General features: G+C 39.2%; 1 protein-coding gene across 1 annotated transcript; it reads right to left on the bottom strand.

Moving 5' to 3' along the window:
* Nucleotides 1-5482: 5482 nt before the first annotated feature.
* Nucleotides 5483-22668, bottom strand: drd4b (dopamine receptor D4b). Its single transcript, XM_072660471.1, has 5 exons — nt 22653-22668; nt 13967-14193; nt 12662-12774; nt 9788-10377; nt 5483-5866 (listed from the first exon to the last, which is right to left on the bottom strand). Exons 1-5 carry the CDS (start codon nt 22666-22668, stop codon nt 5664-5666), a joined length of 1149 nt encoding a protein of 382 aa, XP_072516572.1. The 3' UTR covers nt 5483-5663.
* Nucleotides 22669-23125: the final 457 nt, after the last annotated feature.

The raw sequence follows: 23125 nt of genomic DNA, 5'->3' as shown, positions 1-23125 counted from the left end.
ACTGTGTTCAGAGCGCCATCAAAGTGTCCTCAAGGCGTCCATTGACGGACTTTATTGCCCAGTGGGCAGCGGTGTGGACGTTCTCAGAAGGTAAATAAAAGAGAACCTGCAGTGTGGAGCTATTTTACAGTGGAACCTGAAAACAGGCCATAATATCTGAACCTTTATAAAACTCTCATTGAAATGCTCTGATGATCTGACTGCAGTGTTGTAAAGGAGCTGGGATCTGATTGGTCAGGGAGGAGAGTCAGACTGGATTATAAGATATTAAACACACTGTTAAACACTATAGGTCATTTTAAGAAAACTCTCCACTAAACTTAATCAGTCAGTCCAGAATGTCTCATTATGGAAACTGCTACTAAAAATAAAGGGATTTTACTGAATGTATTAATCAGCAGCTCATCTGATCTAAACCCGGGCTGGATTATTTATACAAACACAAAGATCAGATCGGATCGGTATCGGCTGATACTCAGCACTAGGACACTCGATGGTAAATGATCAATTACTTGATTGGGACACCCCTAGTGTATTTATTACAACTTGTCATTAATACTATCACCAAATGTAAGAACACCAGACCTTTTAAGACTTTCATTTAAGCACCACATATATATTTTATAACATAAAGGTACTCTCCTGGTGGAGTGTCCTATACACCGCTCTTCTTGTAGTTCGCATAATAGCAATACACAGCTGAGCCAAATCCAGCCTATTCAGACAAGATGTTCTTCAGCATTCGCCTTCAATATTAAAGGAATGGAACAACATTATCATTTCATTTCTTGTACTCTAGTTTCCATGTCATGTTCTGTGCCCATATTTAGGTTGGACTAAGAAAAGACAACAGCTGGACAACAGCAAAACTTGCAGTCCTGGCCTAAAAACCAAAATAAACGAACATGAGCTACTTCTGTCAGTAGATGGAGCTGAGCATCGTAATAAAGTGACATGAGGCAAATGGGGTGCAATAGGGAGGCATTAATCACATGTTTTTTTTCTACAAGATTGCTATCTTGTGTATTGCGTGCACACTTAACTATGGTTTAAACCCCATGGGCACCATGCTTTATTTCAAGCCACCCCCACCCCTTATCAAATACACCACCTTTATACACTTCTGAACTACTGTTCTTGTTCCTCCTCCCAGCACAACTCACTCTAACATGAGAGAATGATGTCTCCTAGTGCTGGCCTGGTATAGCACCATTGTACTTACTATCTCGACATGGACAGGTTCAGGAGAAAACGGCATTGACTGTCAGGAGCACTGTGGCTGTCAGCTTCAAGAAAGGCTCCAGCTGTGATTTGTACAATGTAAGGAAAAGGGCTTTTTGCTGGTCAAATTGCTCTGCGAAGACATCCAGCAGCTTGTTATGCTAGTGAGATGATGTCTGTGGAGTGTGAAGAATTCACTGTCTGCTGTCATAACATTTCTACAACTCCCAGGAAGCCATTAATGTCCTCCACACCTTGGTTTTAGCTGCATTAATTAACCTTTTACTTCTTTGTGAGTTATAGATATTTTTAGGAGTAGAAGCAGAGCATCACGGAGTGAGAACTGTGGAACCGTGTTCTCACTACTCACAGATAACTGATCAGATGAGATCTAAAAAAAAAAAACCCAAAAACGACAGGTTTTAATGAGCGACAACAGCGTGACTTGCTTCTTCTCACCTCAACTGAAACTCTTTGAGGCTCAGAGACTCTTAAGACGCTTGTTATAACAAATGAATGGGAAAGATTGGGAATGAACATACTCAAAAATATACATACAGTGCTAAGCAGAAGTCTTAAGCTATATGGTCTGAGCAAGGGCTTGTTTGTTGAACAATTAGGGATGTCCTGATCCGGTCCAAGCATATATTAACAGGTTGAATATTGGCTATTTTAATCCCAATCCAATTCAGAGTCTTTGTTTTAACCACTGTGTTGAGAGCACCATTATGTGTCCTCAAGGCCCCATTAACGGACATTATTGCAGAGCAGGCAATAATTTTACAGTGGAACCTGAAAACAGACCATACCTTTATGAACACTGAAACACTCTGTTTTACCAGCGGGAGAACCGCTCACCTTTCTCTGTTTTTAAACCAGCACTGAAGAGCCCATTCAGAACCGAGTGCAGTCAAGAATGCCTCATTATAGAAACTGATACTAAAAATAAAGGGATTTTACTGAACAGATTAATCAGCATCTCATTTTATCTTAAAAGTGGAGCTGGATTATTTATACAAACTCAAAGATTGGACCAGATCTGTATCAGCTGATACTGAACATTAAGAGACTGGGATTGAATCTGGGGGCAGAGTAAGCTGATCGGGACATTCCTATGAATAATACTGACATTAAAATTGATACAAATGAACAATACATTATAATCTGATGTGTGTAAGTCGTACTTTAAATTAAGGTTCTTTAGACCAACTGATTCTTCTATAGCATCACTCACGAACCAATGTGTGGCACCTTAAATTCAACCTTGAATAACCTCCTTTATTGGGGTTGTGTGTAGCTTAACCATTTCCAAAGCTCTCCTCAAGATACACCATTACACCACCTCCACCAGCCTGGACCATAGACACAAGGTAAGTTTGGTCAATAGATTCACGCTGTTGGGGCCAAAGTCTGACCCTACCATCTGTGAGCATCAGCCCAGGCTACGTTTCTCCAGTCCTCAACTGTCTAGTGCTGGTAAGCCTGATCCCACTGCAGCCTCAGCTTTCTGTTCTTGGCTGACAGAAGTAAACCCAGACGTGGTCTTCTGCTGTTGTAGCCCATCCACTTTGAGGTTTGACAATGTGGTACATTTGCGATACTGACAGCTGACAGGCTCAGAGTGGTTTTCTGAGCCTGTCAGCTGGAACCAGTCTGTCACCAGTTGTGCTGAAAATCCCACAAGATCAGCAGTCAACCCAGTCCATCTGGCACCAACAACTGCTCTATGCATAAGATCACATTGTTCTCCATTCTGGTGCTTGATGTGGACATGACACATATCATGTATGAAAGAGCAGATGTATAGTTCCTTATGAAGTGATCACTGTAGCGTAGGGTACAACAGCAACACTAATAGCCCAAGCTAAATATAAATATCCCATCTACATGTATCCAGATATTTTTAAAAAGAGATTTCTCTCCACACAAAAATAAAAAAAATGCTTGCTTGAGCATGTTAGCTCCGTAATGGGGCGACAGTAGGCTACCTCATAAAAGATTAATCCCAATTTGCACACTACTCCCTATGTAGTGTGTTGTGTATTATGCAAGTCAGGAAATTACAAGCTCAGTTCTCAGTTACCAAACATGCCATTTTCGTATACACACGAGGCCAAGACTTTTTAAATATCCGGATGCATGTGGACAGGGCTCAAGCTAGACCTTAGGGTGGCTTTATAACAACTCAACTCAAACTCAACAATTTATTGTTATAAAATCAGTATAAAACAATTTAAAACATGTTTTGTATGGTAGAAATATTGAAGGGGCCATATCCTACATTTTGTCTTTTATTTAAGATAAAATTTCCTTGAGGTCCAATTATAACATATCTGTGGTTTTATGTTCCAAAAATGGTCATCATTCATTTTTGTGTATTTTCCAACCTCTCTTAATCCATTAGAATTAAACAGGCTGTTTCTGTTACTGTGTGTTATTCAAACCACTCATAGCTAAACCACTCCTGAGAACTGAAGTATGAATGGCCGGAGCCAAACTACGGTAGGCTGAATAGGTGGAGATATATAAATAAATCCAATTCCTTCAATGAATTTAAGAGGAGCTGTATCATTTTTCACAGTATAATTTGCATATTGGGATAATATGGGCTGGGAAGTGAATGTTACATTTTGAACCTAGCAATGTTAACATTGTCCAGGGGCCCTGTTCGTTTGCTATAATTCAGTAGTAAATAAATGCCTCTACACAGCCGCAGTGTTGAGACATCTGCATATTCTAAGTGTTTAAATGCATCACTTATGGCATGACTATGACATTATACTAGCTATAACTGACTTAAAAAAGTGTTGCATTCCAGGAATAAGGCAGGAGACACAACCCTAAAATGACATGATTTATCAGTTTTAAAGTCACACACATGAAGTGTATCATTTGTTTTTAGTCTGGGGTCTTATAAGGACAGCGCTAGCCCCTCACACTGCAGGGAACCGTGAAACAAGGCTCAAGGTCACATTTTCTCCACGATTCCCCGAGAAATGCCTCGGTTCAGCAGACTGGCAGGGGTTCACTTGATCATGCAGACATTTTATCTATTATTCATCAAGAAAAGAAAAAGTGGGACCTTTGCACAGGTGCCCATTCCTTTACTGACACTCGTACGGCGCTCAGATGAGAATATGGTGTGCCATCTAATGTATTCCGTGGGGAATCTGTCAAGACTTAAAAAATCTGGTAAAAAAAAAACCAAATCCTTTGGGGCTTTGAATGCAGTTAATTAGACAGTGTCTGATGTTTTGGTGCCTCCATAATGTATGTTTAGCCTTCTCCTATGCTACAAGAGCCCCAATTTAAAACCTCATTAAGTTAGAGAGCCTTTTCATTTTATTGCTGTGCTGATTGCTGCCTACAGAAGGAGAACCTTGCCAATCAGGAGCGCAGAAATATTCTTTTTTTCCTGCCTAGAGCTCTCCCACTTCCCAGTATAAGATCCTGCAGTTTAAGAACAGTCTAAGCTGAAGTGAGAGCTTTTGATTCTGTTCGTAGGCTGTTGTAGGCTGTTGTGTAGTTTTATAATACCTGTGCAATATGTGGGCATATGTTGTAATTAAGCTTTAAACTGAAAAGACTTTAAGTCTTAAGGTTAATAATGGAATAATAAAGTGTAGAGTTTAAGGGAATCAAGTTTGCCTTGCATTGCAATCACAAATGTAAGCCCAGGATGAGGTCTAGAAATTGTGACAAAGTACTTAGTGATGTTATATGAAAGTCAGGTCTGCCCATTCAGCAAAGCATGCCCTAGTTACCAAATAAACTCTGCAAACAAGGCAGGAGGAGGAGAAAACTTGTAATCAGGATATGGCTCAGTATGGTAGTTGGTGTGCTACTGCAGTGTGGAAGAAACTGTACATTCATTCGGATATATCATAGAAAATATGGAGTGCTTTAAAGCAAATTGTAACCAGTTTAACCATCATAAGCATCATTGAGTATCCCCAATCGATGACCTTTACTTAAAACGCTCTCCACATAAAACGTGGACATAGTAAACGCTAGGCACAATCAATTGCCAAACATACATTTCGCTGTCGCAGGCATAGAAAGTATTGGCAATAGTCAACTAAGAATAAGTAAAACAATGTAGTTACATGTTTGCGCAGACAAAGGTTTCACATCATTGCTGTCACACGAAACCCTCGTATCTCCAACAAGAGAAGGAAAAAAAACTTCTTAACTTCGTAAATGGAAGTCAGTGTAAAAATAGTTTATTCCAAGCCATTTTGGAGCTTTTCTATTGGTCCGATCATCGTGGAATTCTGACGTTGTAAAGAGAAAAAGAAACCCACACAAATGGAGATGCAAGGTTTTGCGTGACAGTGAAGACTTGCAGTAAATGAACGTATTACTATGTGCTCATTCTTCACAATCATCAATGGCATCGTGTATTAGTCTGGTGGCTGGCTGGCTGGCTGGCTGGCTGGGTGTCAGCAGCAGCTGTGTAAAAACTTGCGGAAGAACTTGCGGAACTCTGTGTTGAAGACGGTGTAGATGATAGGGTTCAGCGCACTGTTCACGTAACCCAGCCAAGTTACCGTGCTCATTAAGTGGGGAGAAATGTCACATGACTCGCACAGGGCCCGTGTTGTGTGAACCACGAAGAATGGAGTCCAGCAGAAGAGGAAAGCACCTGCAGTCACAGGAAAAAGTGCAGTTTAATAATCACAACTTCCATTTAAACAGGAGAACTTCAGGGTTTGCAGCCTAGTCTTCATCTGCCACATCTGTGCTGTGCTGTGCTCAGTTACCCAGAAAATGTGCTTACTCCAAATAGGTATTAAACCTAAATATTGATATCGAAATATAGGGATATTATGTTTGGCAATACTGCATCAATTCTCATAGTTTAGGAAAAGTTTACATGAACAAGAACAGCGGCAGACAAGGATTCATCTTTTGTTGTGTTTAAACCCTGACCACTAGATTGCAGAGTTGTACTCTGGTTGTATTCAGATCCTAGGGTTCCACTTTTCTTTTACTCAGATGGTGTTTTTATACTATGACAGTTTTCAGAGAATTTGACTGTAACACCTGTATCGTGATATAAATCTTATTGCCAGGTTCTTGCCAATACGCAGCCCCAAAAGCTTGTATTCAAAGCCAGCGGGCAGTTGCATCAAGATATTGTTGCTGTAATAAAAAAAAAGCCTTGTATCTTCAAAATGGCACCTTTACAGGAAAAGGGGAACCTTCTTCATTTTCAATGAAGTCAATGTAAAAAGATTATATTCCAAGTGGAGAATTTCTATTGGTCCACTCTACACTGTAAAGACCATCCGCCACATTCACATTATGTGGATGGTACAAGGTTTTTAGGGGACAGTGACGATATCAATACACATTTATAATTGATGGCAGTGGGGAGGTGCTTTAGGATATGTAAAATAAGGACTGGTATATGAAACGCTTTGGCATTTGGCTGCCAAATCTCTTTTCCAGAGAGACATACATCTGAATCATGTTATACAGGGAGGAGAATGTAAAGTTAGGAGTCTTCCCTAAGGACTCTGAACTGTTTTAGTGTGGTGTGCTTACCCATCTAGGGAATCAGACTGAAAGTCCATGGCAGTGTTATCACCCACTATGCTTCACCAACCACCTGAACCCTTGTTATACCGTTGAGGGTACATTTACAGTGTTTTTACTCAGGTGAACAGAAAGGTACCAGTTCTGTTCTGTACCGTATGCTGCATAGAAAAGCACTGCCAATAGAATAAGAGGTTATGAGTCACCATGCCTGGAGACAAGTATCAGTTAGAGGGGTATAAAGTAGAGTCTGACTGTTGTATTGGCCAAAATCTGTGGATTTGTTAGTATTGGCTGTGACATTGCTAGGATTCAAACTTGCAAACTTTTTGCATAGTGCAAAAACCTTAGACAGCTGTGGCACTAGAGAACCCAAGGTGAGTCACCTCCCAAGTAACTGTATCTCTGCAATTCAGGCTAAAAAATACGAATCAAGCAAAAAATAAACAGTCAATTAGCATCAAAATACCACAACAAATATTTTGTGTCATGAAAAAATATTCATAAAATATTAAATATGTAAATTTTGTGAGATATTTTTACTATACCATCCACCACCAACTAGAATGTTTCTTTAAGATCAAACAGACAGAACTTTACAATGTAATTATCATACAATAAACCTGGGAATTGTTCTGAAAAGTCAGTACTTTGGTAAAAGTATGCTCTCCCTCCCCTTCTTGAAAAAGATGGGGAGGCTGACGAATTAGCCAGAATTACAGCAAGGTGGCAAGTTTGCACAGAAAGCTTTGGATAATTCAGTAATGCCACTGGCGTCACAGTCATTAATTCTGCATTATGTAAGCCCGGCCTATAAGTCTATTGTGAAATTGACGTTACAGTGCCAACACAAATAACCTAATGAAAACCATTAGCCACTGCATAAACCGCCTCAATGCAGACATTTTATGAATGTGTTTTATCTACGGCGTCCTGAATTATTCAGAAAATGAAGATGAGATTTCTATAAATAACTGCTGGTGGAGCTGAACTCTGGAGGAGAAAGTATAACGGGCTAAAAGTTTTTCGAATATTATTCAAGGTCAGAACATGAAGTTATGCCACTTGGTGGGTGTCAGCGTTTTGAAAAGAAATCCTTACATGACTGTTCGTAGCTTGTATGTCATTAGGAAATAAATCTGTTTGTATACAGAAGCTTGGGAACCCCTGTTCGAATGACAGGTATTGTTGATTTTGTAAGTGAATATTCACCAATCAGCCATAACATTAAAACCACTGATCAGTTATGTGTATGACATTGATTATCTGGGGTGGGATCTATACATTAGGCAGCAAGTGAACAGTCAGTTCTTAAAGTTGATGTTTTGGAGGCAGGAAAAAAGGCAGAGTGTAAGTGTAATGACAAGGGCCAATTTGCGAATACCAGATGACTGGGTTAGAGCATCTCCAAAACATCAGGCAGGTCTTGATGGTGGTCCAAGTATACAACCGGTGAACTGGCGACTGGGTTATGGGCACCCAAGGTTCATTGATATAATCCATGGAGGCCCCACCTCAGAACTTACAGGACTACAAGATCTGCTGCTAACATATTAGACACCACAGGACACCTTCAGAGGTCTTGTGGAGCGCATGCCTTGATGGGTCAGAGGTGCTTTGGTGTTTTGCATCTATGCAATTTTATTAAACACACTGAAACTAAAGTAATGGCACATTAAATATGTTGGGTTTTTGCAACAAATAAATGCCAGAGTGCAAGATTTGACAGATTATCCCATTATTTTAACAAGAACTGTACCCCTGGGGGGGTTATAATTTCAATCTACCTGAAAATACTGGTTTTTTTGCAATTTGCAACAGTAATTTGATTTTCAGTGAAATTTATGAATGCAATGACGCCACAGCATGTTAACCCGCCTCTAAATGTCTAGATGCTAATGAGGGCTGGAATCAGCTTAACACACCATGAAAACATTACATAGCAATTGGATTTAAGGGTTTAGCCCAGTTAGTCATTTAGCATTGCGCACATGCAGAATGCAGCAACTCATGTGACAGCTTTATCGCTCAGTAGATGCTATTATGACACTCTGCAGAGGCACATTTTTGTCTGAAACAGCAGACCTGTTATGAATTTCATTTAAAGTTGTTGCGGAATATCTTTCAGAGTGGTACACAGGTGCTCAATTACATATTACAATATGGTGTGTTAAAAAAACAAATTACAATTAGTTGTTTTTTTTTTTTACATTTTTCATAATATACTTTAAAATATACCAAGCAATGAGGCAGGGAAGGAATGCGTGATCAGAGTCTGATGAAACTTGTCAAAGTATACTTTAGGGTTTCTGGGTTAATCCAGAAATTGGCAGTAGTCATTATCTGGAGATTAATTCATTTGTTGTTTTATAATTATTTGGATTATTAATTAACTGTATGAAGGACTGGTGGGAAGTACATGCCAGGACATTTCACAAATAGAGGAAAATGGGCACACTTGCCAGGATAAATTTTTTTGGTGATTTTCAAATATTCTTAGTATTTTCTGCAGATATCTTCGTGGTCAACAGCCACTCAAAACATATATTCATAAAAAATTAAACCCATCTGGCTGACATGAAGAAAATGACTCAAATTATTTATGTGGGGTGTTTCAGAGATCCAAGGTAATTTCTGTAAAACTAGGAGCACATGTCTGGTCCCAGCACTGAACAGTGTCTGCATATGCTCCTACCTTTATGCTGATGCCTTCTTTTATAAAACCTCAGGAGTATTTGTTGTTTTAAACATATTTAAACATACTGACACTCTGATCCTGATTTTGTTTTTACAGCAAGAGTCTCCTCTCTGCACACCTCCCATGAAAATCTTTCTGAGAGTAGATGATGTATTTTGGCTTCAACTGTGGCAACATTCAAGTAGTAATAAATGTAGGGACGTCGTAACTTGAAGAGCAAATGTCCAAATGTTTAAATATATTAGGTGTCCTATTTTTTTCACATACCTTATATATGATATGATAAGATGCATTATCCCTTCTGAATTCTTAAATATAAACACTCACCCACGACAACAGGTAGGACCCTCATAGCTTTCCTCTCCCTGCCATTGATCTTAGCCCTCTTCTTCCTTTGTGCTGTGTTCTGAAACTCTGTGTAGGCCACCGTTTGAATGGGGCTGTTATGGTACTCTGGTGGCAAAGGGCAGCTGGGCTTCATGTCATAATCCAGGTCGTCCACGCTGGACTGGGCTAGGTCCTGCTGAATTACACGGGGCAATGAGGCCGGAAGAGCGGCCAGGGGTGGCAGGGCAGCAGCCGCCGCGGCATGCTGCAGTTTGCGGCAGGCCTGGATGCTGTTCCTCAGCTTGGCCTTGCGGGCCTCCTCCCACCTGCGGAGGCCGTGGAACATCCCACAGTACAGCAGGAGCATGATGGGGCAGGGGATGAAGAAGGAGCAGACGGACGAGTACACAACGTAGTTGTCGTCCTCCAGCTTGCACGCTGTCGGGTCCCTGTGCGGGACGTTGTTTATGCCGAAGATAACAGGGGAGGCCACGGCTAAGGCCAGGAGCCAGGTGGCAGAGAGCAGGATGATCTGCCGATGATCAACATGTTTTCGGTTGTAGTTGAGCGGTATGGACACGGCTATGAACCTGTCGAAGGGAGAGCCAGAAGAAAGCACAGTACCAAACAACAGGGATGTGGAGAGGCATGTTAAATTCCATACTGATTAAGGCTGAATGCTTATTGAACTTCGTAATACGTTAACTAGGGATGTATGATGATATGAAAGTCATATCAAATGTTATTAGATTTCATTATATTACTTTCTGGATACTGAGAACTGGGCTATGAAGCTAAAATATATTTATTTTATTCATTTTACTGCACTTGTATCCCTAAAAATTACTTTTATATATCTCTGTAATGCTTACCCAAGTCGATGTAATCACAAGCTCTACTTTTTATTACTGATTGTGTGTTGGTGTCAGTATCTGCATATATACCCATATAAGTGCATATCTATAGTTATGTGGAAAATTGCGACGTCCCATGAATATGTCTTTTTTTTTTTACTTATTTAAACATCTGACATCGGACATTTGATCTTCATTTGAACATACAAAGGGATGGAGGTAATAAAACTAAACACATAATTGTATTAAATACATTTGTATTAAAATGTAATTAATAGAAGTACAAAAAGGAAAAAATAGTTAAAACTCCCCCACATATTACTTCATAAGCGTCCTTAAATATATGAAATTAGAATCAGGTGCAGCCCATCAGCTGTGGTTAGAGAAGATTTTGGGGTAGCTTGTCCTACTTAAACCTCAGACAGTTGAAGGTGAGTGGTATCACCACGGCCAGATCCAAAAAACTCTCTAAGGCGGCGAACATTTAAAACAACTGCCAATATAGCCAAGTCAGGCCAGCCTAGCAGTGCTGAATTGAGTGGCATCACCATGGAGTGGTACATCCTAAAGGTTCTCTAATGCATTTAGAAAAAAGATTGTAGATGCATTTACATTTTTAAAGTTAAATGTTTTTAGGCATATTACCTCCATCTCACAATATTGTGAAAATAAAGAAAACAAATGTTCAAATGTTTGTGGACACCCTTTCTAATGAATGGACTTTAAGTTGCACCCATTGCTGACACAGCTTGTGTAGTCCCTGTACAGACGTACTGCCATTAAAAGAGGATTCTCTAGGCCAGATAAACATAAACCCATTGGCCCCATGCCTAATGCCAGACGTGGACTAGAGGGGCATAAAGCCCCCAGCAGTGAGCTGTGGAGCAGTGGAACAACTGTGTTCTCTGAAATGATAGCGCTCCATCCAATACATTTGGGATGAGTTGGGGGAATTGCATCCAGCTCTTGTCTCAGACTTCGTGCTCCAAAATGTAGTAGAAAGCCTTCTCTACACGGTTGAGACAGTTACTTCAAAATAAGAAGCATAACCTCTTTTTTCATACCCTTGATTTTGAAAGAAACAACCCATGAGCAGGTATCCCAATATTTTTTTTTTATCTTTTCATGGGGTGTCCTCAATTTTTATCTCATAGCTGTACAATCAACTTAATCGATCTATATAGGATATTCACGTTGAATGAAATAGAGCAAAGTCCATTTTAATAGACTTTCTGACTTTGATTCTGACACCCGTATCAGGGGAAGTATCACAGGATCAAAATGCTGGACATCCGTTGATACTATGGCAAAACATTTAATACACTCTTGGTGCGGTGAACACCAAGGGGCCAGATTCCAGGACATGGATTAAGACTCGTCCCGGACCGCACAGCATTTTGAATGGATATTTGTTTGCAGTCAAAGGAGGAGAACAGCTCATTAACAGCTGAACATTACAACAATACTTTCTGTATACAGTCTACTACATACATACATCCTATCCAGATGCTCTCTCACTCTCCTTTCTCTGTACTGCACTTTATTTATCTGATAGTGTCTCAGAACAACCTGTACTACCGTCTCAACCAGTGACTCCTCTGTTCTCGATATTTATATCTAATTAATCCAGTCTGCACTGTTCTGTTCTTTACTGCTGCACTTAGCACTTTACTTTAAAAATACAACTCTGCACATGTTAAGTTTACAGGTGTGTCTGTGCGTGTATGTCAATGTGTGTGTGTGTGTGTGTGTGTGTTTGGTGTGAAGGTTGGGTGTGTTTGGTGTGAAGGTTGGGTGTGTTTGTTACTTCTTGTTACAAATTTCCTGTATGTGTAAGCATACTTGGCCAATAAAGTCTGATTCTGATTCTGATTCTGATTCTGAGAAGACTACGGCTAGGCTTGATCCTTGTCTGGGAAACCAGTCCCACATGTTTTGTTCAGAGAAACGTTCAGATGTTCACAGATTCAATGATGGCAGTTCTTAACAGTAAGGCATGAATACGACACAAAATACAAACCTGTCAATGCTGATCGCACACAGATTGAATATGGAGGCTGTACAAAGCATCACATCCATAGCCATCAGCCAGTCACACACAACCATGTTCAGGGACCAGACACCACCCTGAAACTAGACAGAGCACAATGTGTAAATATTTCCATTTCCCACAATCGTATTCACGCCTTCATTTATTGCCTTCATTGCCTGCACCACAGGGGAACGAAGCATGCCAGGAACACAAACGGGCTGAAGGTCAATCGGCTTATCCATGCCCCATTTCAGAGACTTCCTTCAGTTTGCCCATGCAGACAAACCCCCCTTACCCAGGAGAGCATGTAAATGGGAGTGGGTTGAAGGAAGCCTAACCCCAAACTCCTGCCCACTTCTAAACATCCAACCTGAGGTTGACTTTCAGACCCAGAGACCTTCAGCCCCTTTCAAGCACCATTAGACAGTGCTGATGGGCAACAAGCCGGACAGATTAAACCCGTGGTGGTAACTTGAGGCTAACAGGATCGGATAAGTGGCCTAAATCAGGAGGACTGATTACAGGCTGGAGGATCCAGGCGTTCACCGAGTTTCCCCCTTTGTCTTTCTCTCATATGTTACACGTTTAGCTTGATTTAGCTTGAAAGTGATTAAAATGAAGGAATTACATATGTGGCATAGTTATAAACCTTTAAGGCTTATTAGTAGCTTGGAGTGATACGAGCCATCCGTGCCCTGAATGGGGACAGGGACTAGGACACCAAATTAAAATATCTACATACACAAACTGGACCCTCACCCACTACAATACACAACCATGGCTCGCGGAAAACTCACTACGGACAATAACGAAAATATTTCTTTTTAACTCACACATACACTCACATACAGATAAATATGTACATATGTATACATACATACATATATATATATACACACACACAGACATGCACTATTTCATCTGTATATATATATATATACATTTTACATATATATATGTATATATATATACATATATATTTTTTTTGCTTATATTTCTATATTTTCATAGTTTTATATTTTATTTTTAACTTAAATTTAACTTAAATGTAACTTATTCTATTTTTATTTTGCACTTTACTTCATTAAGTTAAGGTTTAGTTAAGTTTAAATGTAGATCTTTATTGTATCGCTTTGATGTGGGCATCCATATGGTTCATTGCATTGGAAGAACTTGCATATCAATGGTCAAATATTCAATATTTTTCCATATATCCCACATAAACCCAACCAGCTCAGCTTTGAACACGACTGTAACCATCTAAGCTCTCTGTTAGTGGAAGTGTTATCATACCTCAGCATAGACATAAAGTGGCAAAACCAGCACCGCCAGCAGCAGGTCCGCCACAGCCAGGCTGACGATGAAGTAGTTGGTGGTGGTTTTCAGAGCTTTTTCTTTATAGACGCTGAGGCAGACGAGCACATTCCCACCGATGATGGCTGTAATGAGCAATATGCCGAAGATAAGAGCTGGGAAGTTGTGTTCAAGGCTGCCGACGTCGCTGCTGTTGGTCGACATGGCTGCGGGCGAACTTTTCTCTCAGCACCGCCAGCCTCCTCTCGTCGCCGCTTCTTCATTGAAACTTCATCTTTCTCTGGGAAATCCGCAGCGGCACATGTTTAACCCCCATTCGAGTGCCTCGTTTCTTCCAAAATAGCACGAGAACCCTCTCCATCTCTGTCAGCCCGGCGAAAGCTCGGACCCGCCGTCCATCTCCTCCCTCTGCCAGGCTGTGGTGATCCTGTAGACTCACTAAAACGGGCTTTTCTGGAGTTGGATGTGGGTGTTTTCGCTCCTGGCGTTGGGGAAAACGCTCCAGTGCGAGCCTGTCAGCTGACCTGAAGTCTGAAGGCTTTGCACTGAGGGGTTGGCTCGTCTCTCGTCCCGGTCCTGGCTCTGAGGGGGAGAGCCTTGCCCTTTCACTCACCTCACACTGCTCTCAGGTGGCTGTAGGTGGGCCAGCTGCGTGTGGGGTGTTTTTATTTATTTATTTATTTATTTATTTATTTATTTAATAAAATAATAATCGCAGACAGTGACGTTGATGATAATGACTACGGTAGTGGATGGATGGTGAATTCTGCTTTCCCTTGCTGCCACTTTCCTTGGATTAAGGTGCTCAAAGGGGAACTATTCCACTATTTTTTAAATTAATGGTCGAAATATAAACAGACATACAGGGTAGCCTGCTTATTTTTCATTATTATAATTTTTTTTTAATTATTTATTTATTTATTACATTTTTTAATACCATAGTGGTGCTAGCAACCAGGGGAATCATGTCCACAAATATATGAAAGAAAATGAATATATATGTATTATATATAATATATGTATATAATATATATTAAATAATATATAATATATGTATATTAATGCTTATAATAGGAAAATAGTGTAAACTGAAAAAAAAACTTTGACCAGTATTTTGCTTTACCCTGTCAACTGGTCATTTACAGTAAAGCAGGCTTACCTGTCTTTCTTATTTACACGTTTTTTAAAGTCAGTGAAGAAGGCACTAATTACTAGGCATGTAATTTGGTCGGGATATATAACGATGTTATTGCTGTCGTAAATAATTATTATTATTATTTTGTGAATTTGTGAATAATAATATTCACAAATTCACTTTCCTTGGCCAATTAGCCAAATTCCTAATTTGATGAGTCTCCATTGCTTCCACATGTCTGGCCATTTCTGTCACAAAGTGTGTCTGGGTTATGTCTCAGCAATGGATACAGTGTCACTGGTCATTCTTTTCAGCAGTGAAACAATTATCCCACCTATTGAACTAGCCTTTGCTTAAAACAGTGGTCACTGACCCTCTCCTGGAGATCCATCTTCCTCCAGTCCTATTTGGCACCATCTGATCCATGTAGACATTGCTTTCAGAAGAGTGGTTCAGTTATATACATAAAAAAATAAGGAGAGGCTAAAAAAGGCCTTGCACATATGAACATGCTAATATTTCCATTTTATTAGAGCGTTCAACATGATAAAAGCACAATATTTAAAACATTTTTAAATAATAAATAAACATTTATTTTATAGAGTTTAGATCTACAGCTCTAGCCACATGCTAATATGTTAGAGCTAAGTTAACAGACTAGCTACGAACTAACATGCTACTCACCATACAACTAAGCAGTATGATATAACAGTTATATCCCTAACAGTTTCCTGAGTGTATCCCAGGCATTGTAGTTCATTCTTCAACACTGACAAAAAAAAAAGATCTAGACATAGCTGTTGCAATTAATTAATTCACACATAATGCTGCTTTAAGTTTCCAGTTTAAAATACTACACTACTGAGCTAGGCTATGGTGTAGCGTACTGCCTGTCTTGGGCTGCCAACTTGTCCCAGCTGTTTGCTTCCACATGGCTGGCCATTTTTGTCACAAAGTGTGTCTGGGTTATGTCTCCGCAATGGATACAGTGTTGTTGGTCATTCTTTTCAGCAGTGAAACAACTATCCCACCTATTGAACTAGCCTTTGCTTAAAACAATGATCTTACAACAGATGTATCTGCCTCCAGCCCTACTTGGCACCACCTGATCCATGTAAACATTGCTTTCAGAAGGCCTTTTTAGCTGAATGTTAGATTTGGGTTGGTGGTGAAACCTATGGGAAGGAAGATCTTCAGGAGGACGGTTGGTGACCATACCTTTCTTAAATGATTTGTTTCAGTAGTAAATAGTTTCTTTCTCCCTCCCTGCCTCGCTCTTATATAACTTATCAATGGTCTATTAGCTGCAGTTTATGATTGCTATGCTCTTTGCGTGGACATTTCCACCCAGTTTCATTATTCATGATTCTTTCCCCCTATTTCAGTCAAATGCAAATTTCCTGTTGTAATTTATTAATCATTACAAAGCATGCACTATTTTTCAAAGCAACGCTGAGGCTTTTGTGTTTTCCATGCCAACCAATTTGACTTTAATCATACTTGGAAAAAATCAATTGCTTTTGATAATTGGTTTCATCACCATGGTCAACCGGAAGCTAGCACAGCTCAGTTCCCACAGCCAGGAGAAACAGTGGCCCTGGCTAATGCTGACTAAAGGAATAATTCAGTGAAAAATCATATTATTGTGATTTACCACTGACCCCAGAAGCAGTTGATCAGCCTAGACTACGTCTCAGTAAATACATGCCAAAATGAATTCATGCTTCCAAAAACTGTTGAAAATCTACATAGAACCTTTTATAGACCTTAGTTAAACATTTAAGCAGAAATAGTTATGGTTACGCTTTGGGAGAAGTATTCTGATTTGTCTGCAAAAGACATAAACTAAAGATCTGAATGTGTTTTGTGCGAGTTGACAGATGTTTTTAGTGTGTATTTACAGAGATGAGAATGGTGACAGTCTAAGTCCAGTGTTTGTTAGCAATGTTAGCCTAGTATCTCCCCTTTCATCATGTTCACTTGATTTTGCTGTAAGTCAGAGACAATCCCGTTCTAAATGTCTGTGGCTCTACTTCTTAAAAACCTCCACACATTGTTCTGACGGTGTCTAAATGTTGTGATCCTCTGACTGACTGTCCAGATCTCTACAACAAAAGCTGTGACTTGTGTCTTCCACCCAAGAACAGTTCTTTTTTGCCCACTTCAGTCTCTGAGAGTTGCGTCAGCTGAACATCTGCGCTATTGTTCATTTGCATTTGTAGTTCTTCTCAGTTTGCTTCAGGATCCAGCAGATGCTTCCTTATAACCGTCTCGCCTGAGGCCTGTGGAAGATAGGAGTTAGAGTTCCATTGCTGCTAATGTTATTATAATCATATGCATGCTAACGGTACATGAGCAAAATGTCTTGACATTTGTTTTAGATGTAAAAGATTGGGGAAGTGAGGAGTGTTTCCCTTTTTAAACACGCTGGCCCTTCTTTGGTTTACACATTATACACACATGGTTTTCATACACAAGTCCAATGTCAGAGTACCATGGGCTGTCCGAGTCCCGGGACTGTGCCTTGAGGAACTCTTTCCTTTTTGCCAGGTAAACTTCAGATGTGAAACAAGTGTTTACATCTAGGAGTTAATGGGCTAACGTGGGAATGTAATCACAGGACAGCAGTGCGTATTTTCTAAGTGTATATTTAGGAAGGATGTTAAAACTCCCACATGACATTTGCCCAACATATGTGTTTGGAAGTCAGTGAAGAAGGCACTTCTGACTATGTGGCTGGGTGAAATAACAATATTTTCATTATCATGATAAATACCATTACATTTCTAGGGATGATTTCTTGGTGTGGCCCAACAGATAACACCACTACCTGCCACTGAGTTACAACACCATGTGGGAGACTGGGGTTCAATTCCAGGTCTGGGTGACTGTACTGCGCTACACCAATAAGAGTCCTTGGGCCAGACTCCTAACACTACATTGGCCCGCCTCTGTAATATGAATAACCTTGTATGTCGCTCTGGATAAGAGCGTCAGCTAAATGCCATAAATATACAAATGTAAATGATACCATTCACAAAATTCCTCATAAGATGTAATACAACACAGTGGTGTCTCAATTCAGTACATTTTTGATACAGTAAAAGCTGAATAAACCCTTAAATTATTATCTTAATGTTTTCATTTTCCATTTATTCAAGCTTTCAACATCATAAAAAGCTGGAACAAGATCCTGGGTAGATTTTAACTTTTAGGACCAGGATTTACCACCACTGGTTAGCTTTGCAAACACCCCATTTCCATTTAACTTTACCAGGCATTCCATTCAAATGAATACATTTAGGTTGAAGTTTATATTCACTTCATGTTTAACTGCTATGTTTGCATGCTATGTTACTGAGCTGTGCTATGTAATGTGATAAAGCTAGGCTTTATAGACTACAGAAAGTGTGGTGTGGTATTCTAAACCACACAAATTATCTTGTGTAAAACAAACGAAGATCTGAAAGCATTTTAAGTGAGTTGAAATACATTTTTGAGGGTGTATTTATGGTGACATTGTATGCCCAGTGTTTTTTTAGCTAATACTTATGATATCTTTTCAGTTTAAAATGCTAAGCTATAGAGCTGGGCATTGTTGTAGTGTACTGAAACTAAGCAAGTGGAAAACAACATCACAATGCTACAATGCTAATGTTAACAACAGAAATATTATATATATAATATAAAAAAGAAAACCAACACATTACACCTACAGAAAATTTGATGACATTTTATCCCATTCTAAATCAATTACCACTAATAAAGAGTTGGTCCCCTTTTTTACAGCTATAACAGCTTCCACTCTTCTGAGAAGGCTCTCTACAATACTTTGGAGTGGGTCTGTGTGAACTTTTGCCCTTTCAAACCAAAAAGCATTTGTGAGATCAGACGCAGATGTTGGTCGAGAGGGCCTGGCACGCAAGTAATTTGATGGGTTAGAGGTCAAGGTTCTTTGTGGGCCAGTTAAGTTCTTCCACACCAAACAGACCCAACCATGCCAACCTTGCTTTGTGCACTGGGGCACTGTTATTGTGGAACAAAAAAGGGCCTTCACCAACTTTCACAAAGTTTCAACAAGGTTGTCCAAAATGTCTTGGTACGCTGAAGCATTAAGTTTTCTCTTCACTGGTACTAGACACTTAGGCCAGCTCCTAAAAAACAACCCTATATCATTGTCCCCCCTCCACCAAACTTTACAGTTGTCACAATGCAGTCAGGCAGGTAATGCTCTTCTGGTATTCTGCAAACCCAGACTCGTTCATCAGACTGCCAGATGGAGAAATGTAATTCGTCACTCTATTTCCACTGCTCCAGAGTCTAGAGTCCAGTTGTGGTGTTTCTTACACCTCTTCATCCAACGCTTGACATTCTGTTTAGTGATGTATGGATTGCATGACGCTGCACAGCCATGGAAACCCATGCCTTGAAGCTCATAGTGCAGTCTTTTTCTTTCTTTTTTTCCTTTTTTTTTTTTTACATAAAAACAATGTATTATATAATAACAATGGAACCGCAACATACAACTATGCATTTAAGCCAGATGTACTGTGATTAGTGTAAGTCATATACACCACTTGTCAATAACACAAGCTTTTCCTTTAGCCACAGTTTAACACATTTGCAATTTCATTCAACTCTCAACTCTGTGTTCTCCTCTTTTTTACTTATTTTCTATAATATTAAAAACAATAATATAAAAAAGTGGCTATAGATTTATAAACCTTACTCTGGCAACTATTGTCAATTAAACATAACTTATATATAATATAAAAAAAAAAAAAAAACCTACGCATTACACCTACAGAAAATTTGATGACATTTTATCCCATTCTAAATCAATTACCACTAATAAAGAGCTGGTCCCCTTTTTTACAGCTATAACAGCTTCCACTCTTCTGAAAAGGCTCTCTACAATACTTTGGAGTGGGTCTGTGTGAACTTTTGCCCTTTCAAACCAAAAAGCATTTGTGAGATCAGATGCAACTCTGTGTTCTCCTCTTTTTTACTTATTTTCTATAATATTAAAAACAATAATATAAAAAAGTGGCTATAGATTTATAAACCTTACTCTGGCAACTATTGTCAATTAAACATAACTTACAAAGAAAAGGTATTAACAATATAAAGAATACATAAATAAATACAAATCAATTCAATTTAAGGGAAAAAAAAAGAAAAAAATACACCTAGTTCAATGCTCGGAACTCGACATGGTAACTTTACATGGTCCCCCTCTTCATGGCTGAGTTGGTGTGGTTCCCACATGCTTAAACTTCTCACTAATAATATATTTGACTAAAAGTACTCAAAAGTATTCATTTTGAATAAAGCACAAATCTTCCACAAAATAGGCAGAAGACGGTGGTACCATGTGCATACAGTACATCAGCTACAGCAGCTACATATCAATAAGGTAGCTACTTGCTCCTGTGTGATGAATTCCAAGTACCTGCCTTATTACTGTTTACTGTTCTTCTCTGGGGATCAGAGGATTAAAATTCAATGGAGGCATGTTGTGTCAGCTGCTCCAGTGTAATGAACATACCTGATAGCTTAAGGTGCCTCTCCTGCGCCACAATTTTACTGAGATGTTTGGCTTTGATTTCATCTTGACCAAACACAGGCCTCCGTTATCAGCATCATTTTGTACTTTGTACATATTTTTGGAAGGTAACCAATAGTACATCTGTCCAAATATTTCCTCTTTAATAAATACATAAATCCTCACACAAGCTATCGGAGTAACTTGAGAGAAAACCTGCATTAATGGTATGCACCCACCGGCATATTGGTAGATGAAGCCTTTATTTTTTTGACCTCTTAAACTTGCACTCTAGCTTTGCAGCCTTATCCCCTAGCCTATATATTTAAATCTTGTATGTACTCAGTGTACCTTTCACATTATTAAACACGATCCCTGCTCAGACAATGAATGCACAGTCTGCAGCAGTAATTTACAAGGTAATTTGTATACTGATAAGTCAAAAAAAATTTTTAGATTCCAAACATAATTCTTTAAAGTTGTATTATTTATGTATTTAAAGGTCTCATTTATAACATTTGTGTGGTTCTGCACCAAAATAATGTATATATGTACAGTGTATGCTGTATATTTACATTATATTGACAAAAGTATCGGGACACCTGATCATTCATTGTTTCTTCTGAAATCAAGAGTATTAAAAAGACTATCTTGCTTTTGTTGGATGTAACTGTCTCTACTGTCCAGGGAAGGCTTTCCGCTAGATTTTGGAGCTTTACTGTGAGGATTTGATTGCATTAAGTGACAAGAGTGTTAGTGAGGTCAGGATGTTGGATGATCAGCACCTCACTTCATCCCCACCTAACTCCCTAACCCATTCCAAAAGTATTGGATGGAGCACCATCCATTATTCCAGAGAACAAAGCTCCACTGCTCCACAGTTCAATGCTGGGGTGGCTTTAAACCCCCCTAGCCCATGTCTGAAATTAGGCAGTAGGGTGCCAACAGGTTCATGTTTATCTGCTCCAGAGAGTCCTATTCTATTGGCAATACTTCTGGACAGGGACTACTGCACTACTGTCTCTGTTTTATTTATTTACACTTTTTAGTCTGCACTGTCTGCATTGTGTTGTGTTGCACCATGGTCCTGGAGGAACGCTGTTTCGTTTCACTGTGTACTCTTTAGATAGCTGAAATGAGCTGATAAAGCCTCTTGACCTGACAAGCTGTGTGTGTGTGTATATATATTTGCATACCTGAATTGTGAAATACATTTATATAGATATAGAAATACATTTTAAATGGTGTATTTATAGAGATGAGATTGGTGACAATGTAAGTCCAGTGTTTAGTAGCTAATGCTAATGTGCTAATTTTCCAATTTAAAATGCTATGCTACTGGGCTGGGCAATGTTGTAGCATACTGAATCTTGAAACTATTGCAAACAAATTATCTGAATTATGTTTATGTTGTTTTCACATTGCCTTTTAACTTCCCTTTAGCCTTTTTTGTTTCTTGGCTGACATATTTATACATTTACTTACTTATTTGCTTTATTGAGCCTTATTTGGCAGAGCTATTGGGCCGTATTACGTGGAGCTAAACTGCTGTAATCTTGGTGTAAAATTGTAAAAAGCAAAGAAAATCTGTTTTTTTATTGTTTTTCAAGAATGCATAAGCAGCTCTGCCTTTTGTAAAGATACATTTAATCACAGTACATGTAAATGAGTCATTGTCTTATTGCAGTGGCAAACGGGGTACAACACCACTGACAAAACTGCTAAAACCCAAGTAATCCTAATAACTAAAAATAAGGGAAGTGGACAACATTAATAAACATTGGTGGCATCAGAGAAACACTGCACCCCCCTTTGGTCCAGCAACAGTGATTTCATCTTCAGGCTCCATCATTGTCTCCTCCAATAAGGCCTTATCACCTCAACAGGGACACTCTTCCCAACATCTTGGCCTCTAACAAGTGCTCATCCTGACGCAGCAAAAACAACAGAGAAGTCTGATGTCCTAGCCCCAATATAAGCAAGACTAAAATCACTAGGCATGGCTCCCTTAATAATGTTTACAGACAGAAACCTCAAGATGACCCTGGGTCTAAAAGGGCACCACATTATCTTTGGGCCGAACAACAACAAAGAAACAGACACGAAACTTGGGCTACATATTACAAGTGATGTGTGTTTGTCATAGTTATTAAGATGATTTATGACAATGATTTCACATTAGGATCAGTAAGTAAAGGGTACATGAGCGGAAGTCTCCAGGTAGTGCCTTCAACATTTAATGTCGCTTAGTGTTGTTAACTTTTCAGCATTAAAGATCTTATTGATACTTCACTTTTTTCCAATTTACTTTATTTTGATATTTTTATTTGAGGACCAAATTTAAACAGAAATACCAGGATAGGTATCAATACATCATGAACCCCAGTATCTATTACGAGTGAGCCAAATCGAAACTCAGTATTGGTATCGGTCCAATACCAGCCAAACTCACTGGATA

This window comes from Salminus brasiliensis, chromosome 17 (genome assembly GCF_030463535.1).
Source record: "Salminus brasiliensis chromosome 17, fSalBra1.hap2, whole genome shotgun sequence".
NCBI classification, from domain to species: Eukaryota; Metazoa; Chordata; class Actinopteri; order Characiformes; family Bryconidae; genus Salminus; species Salminus brasiliensis.
The sequence above is the reverse complement of the archived record's forward strand: the minus strand, read 5'-3'. Positions and strand labels throughout refer to the sequence as shown.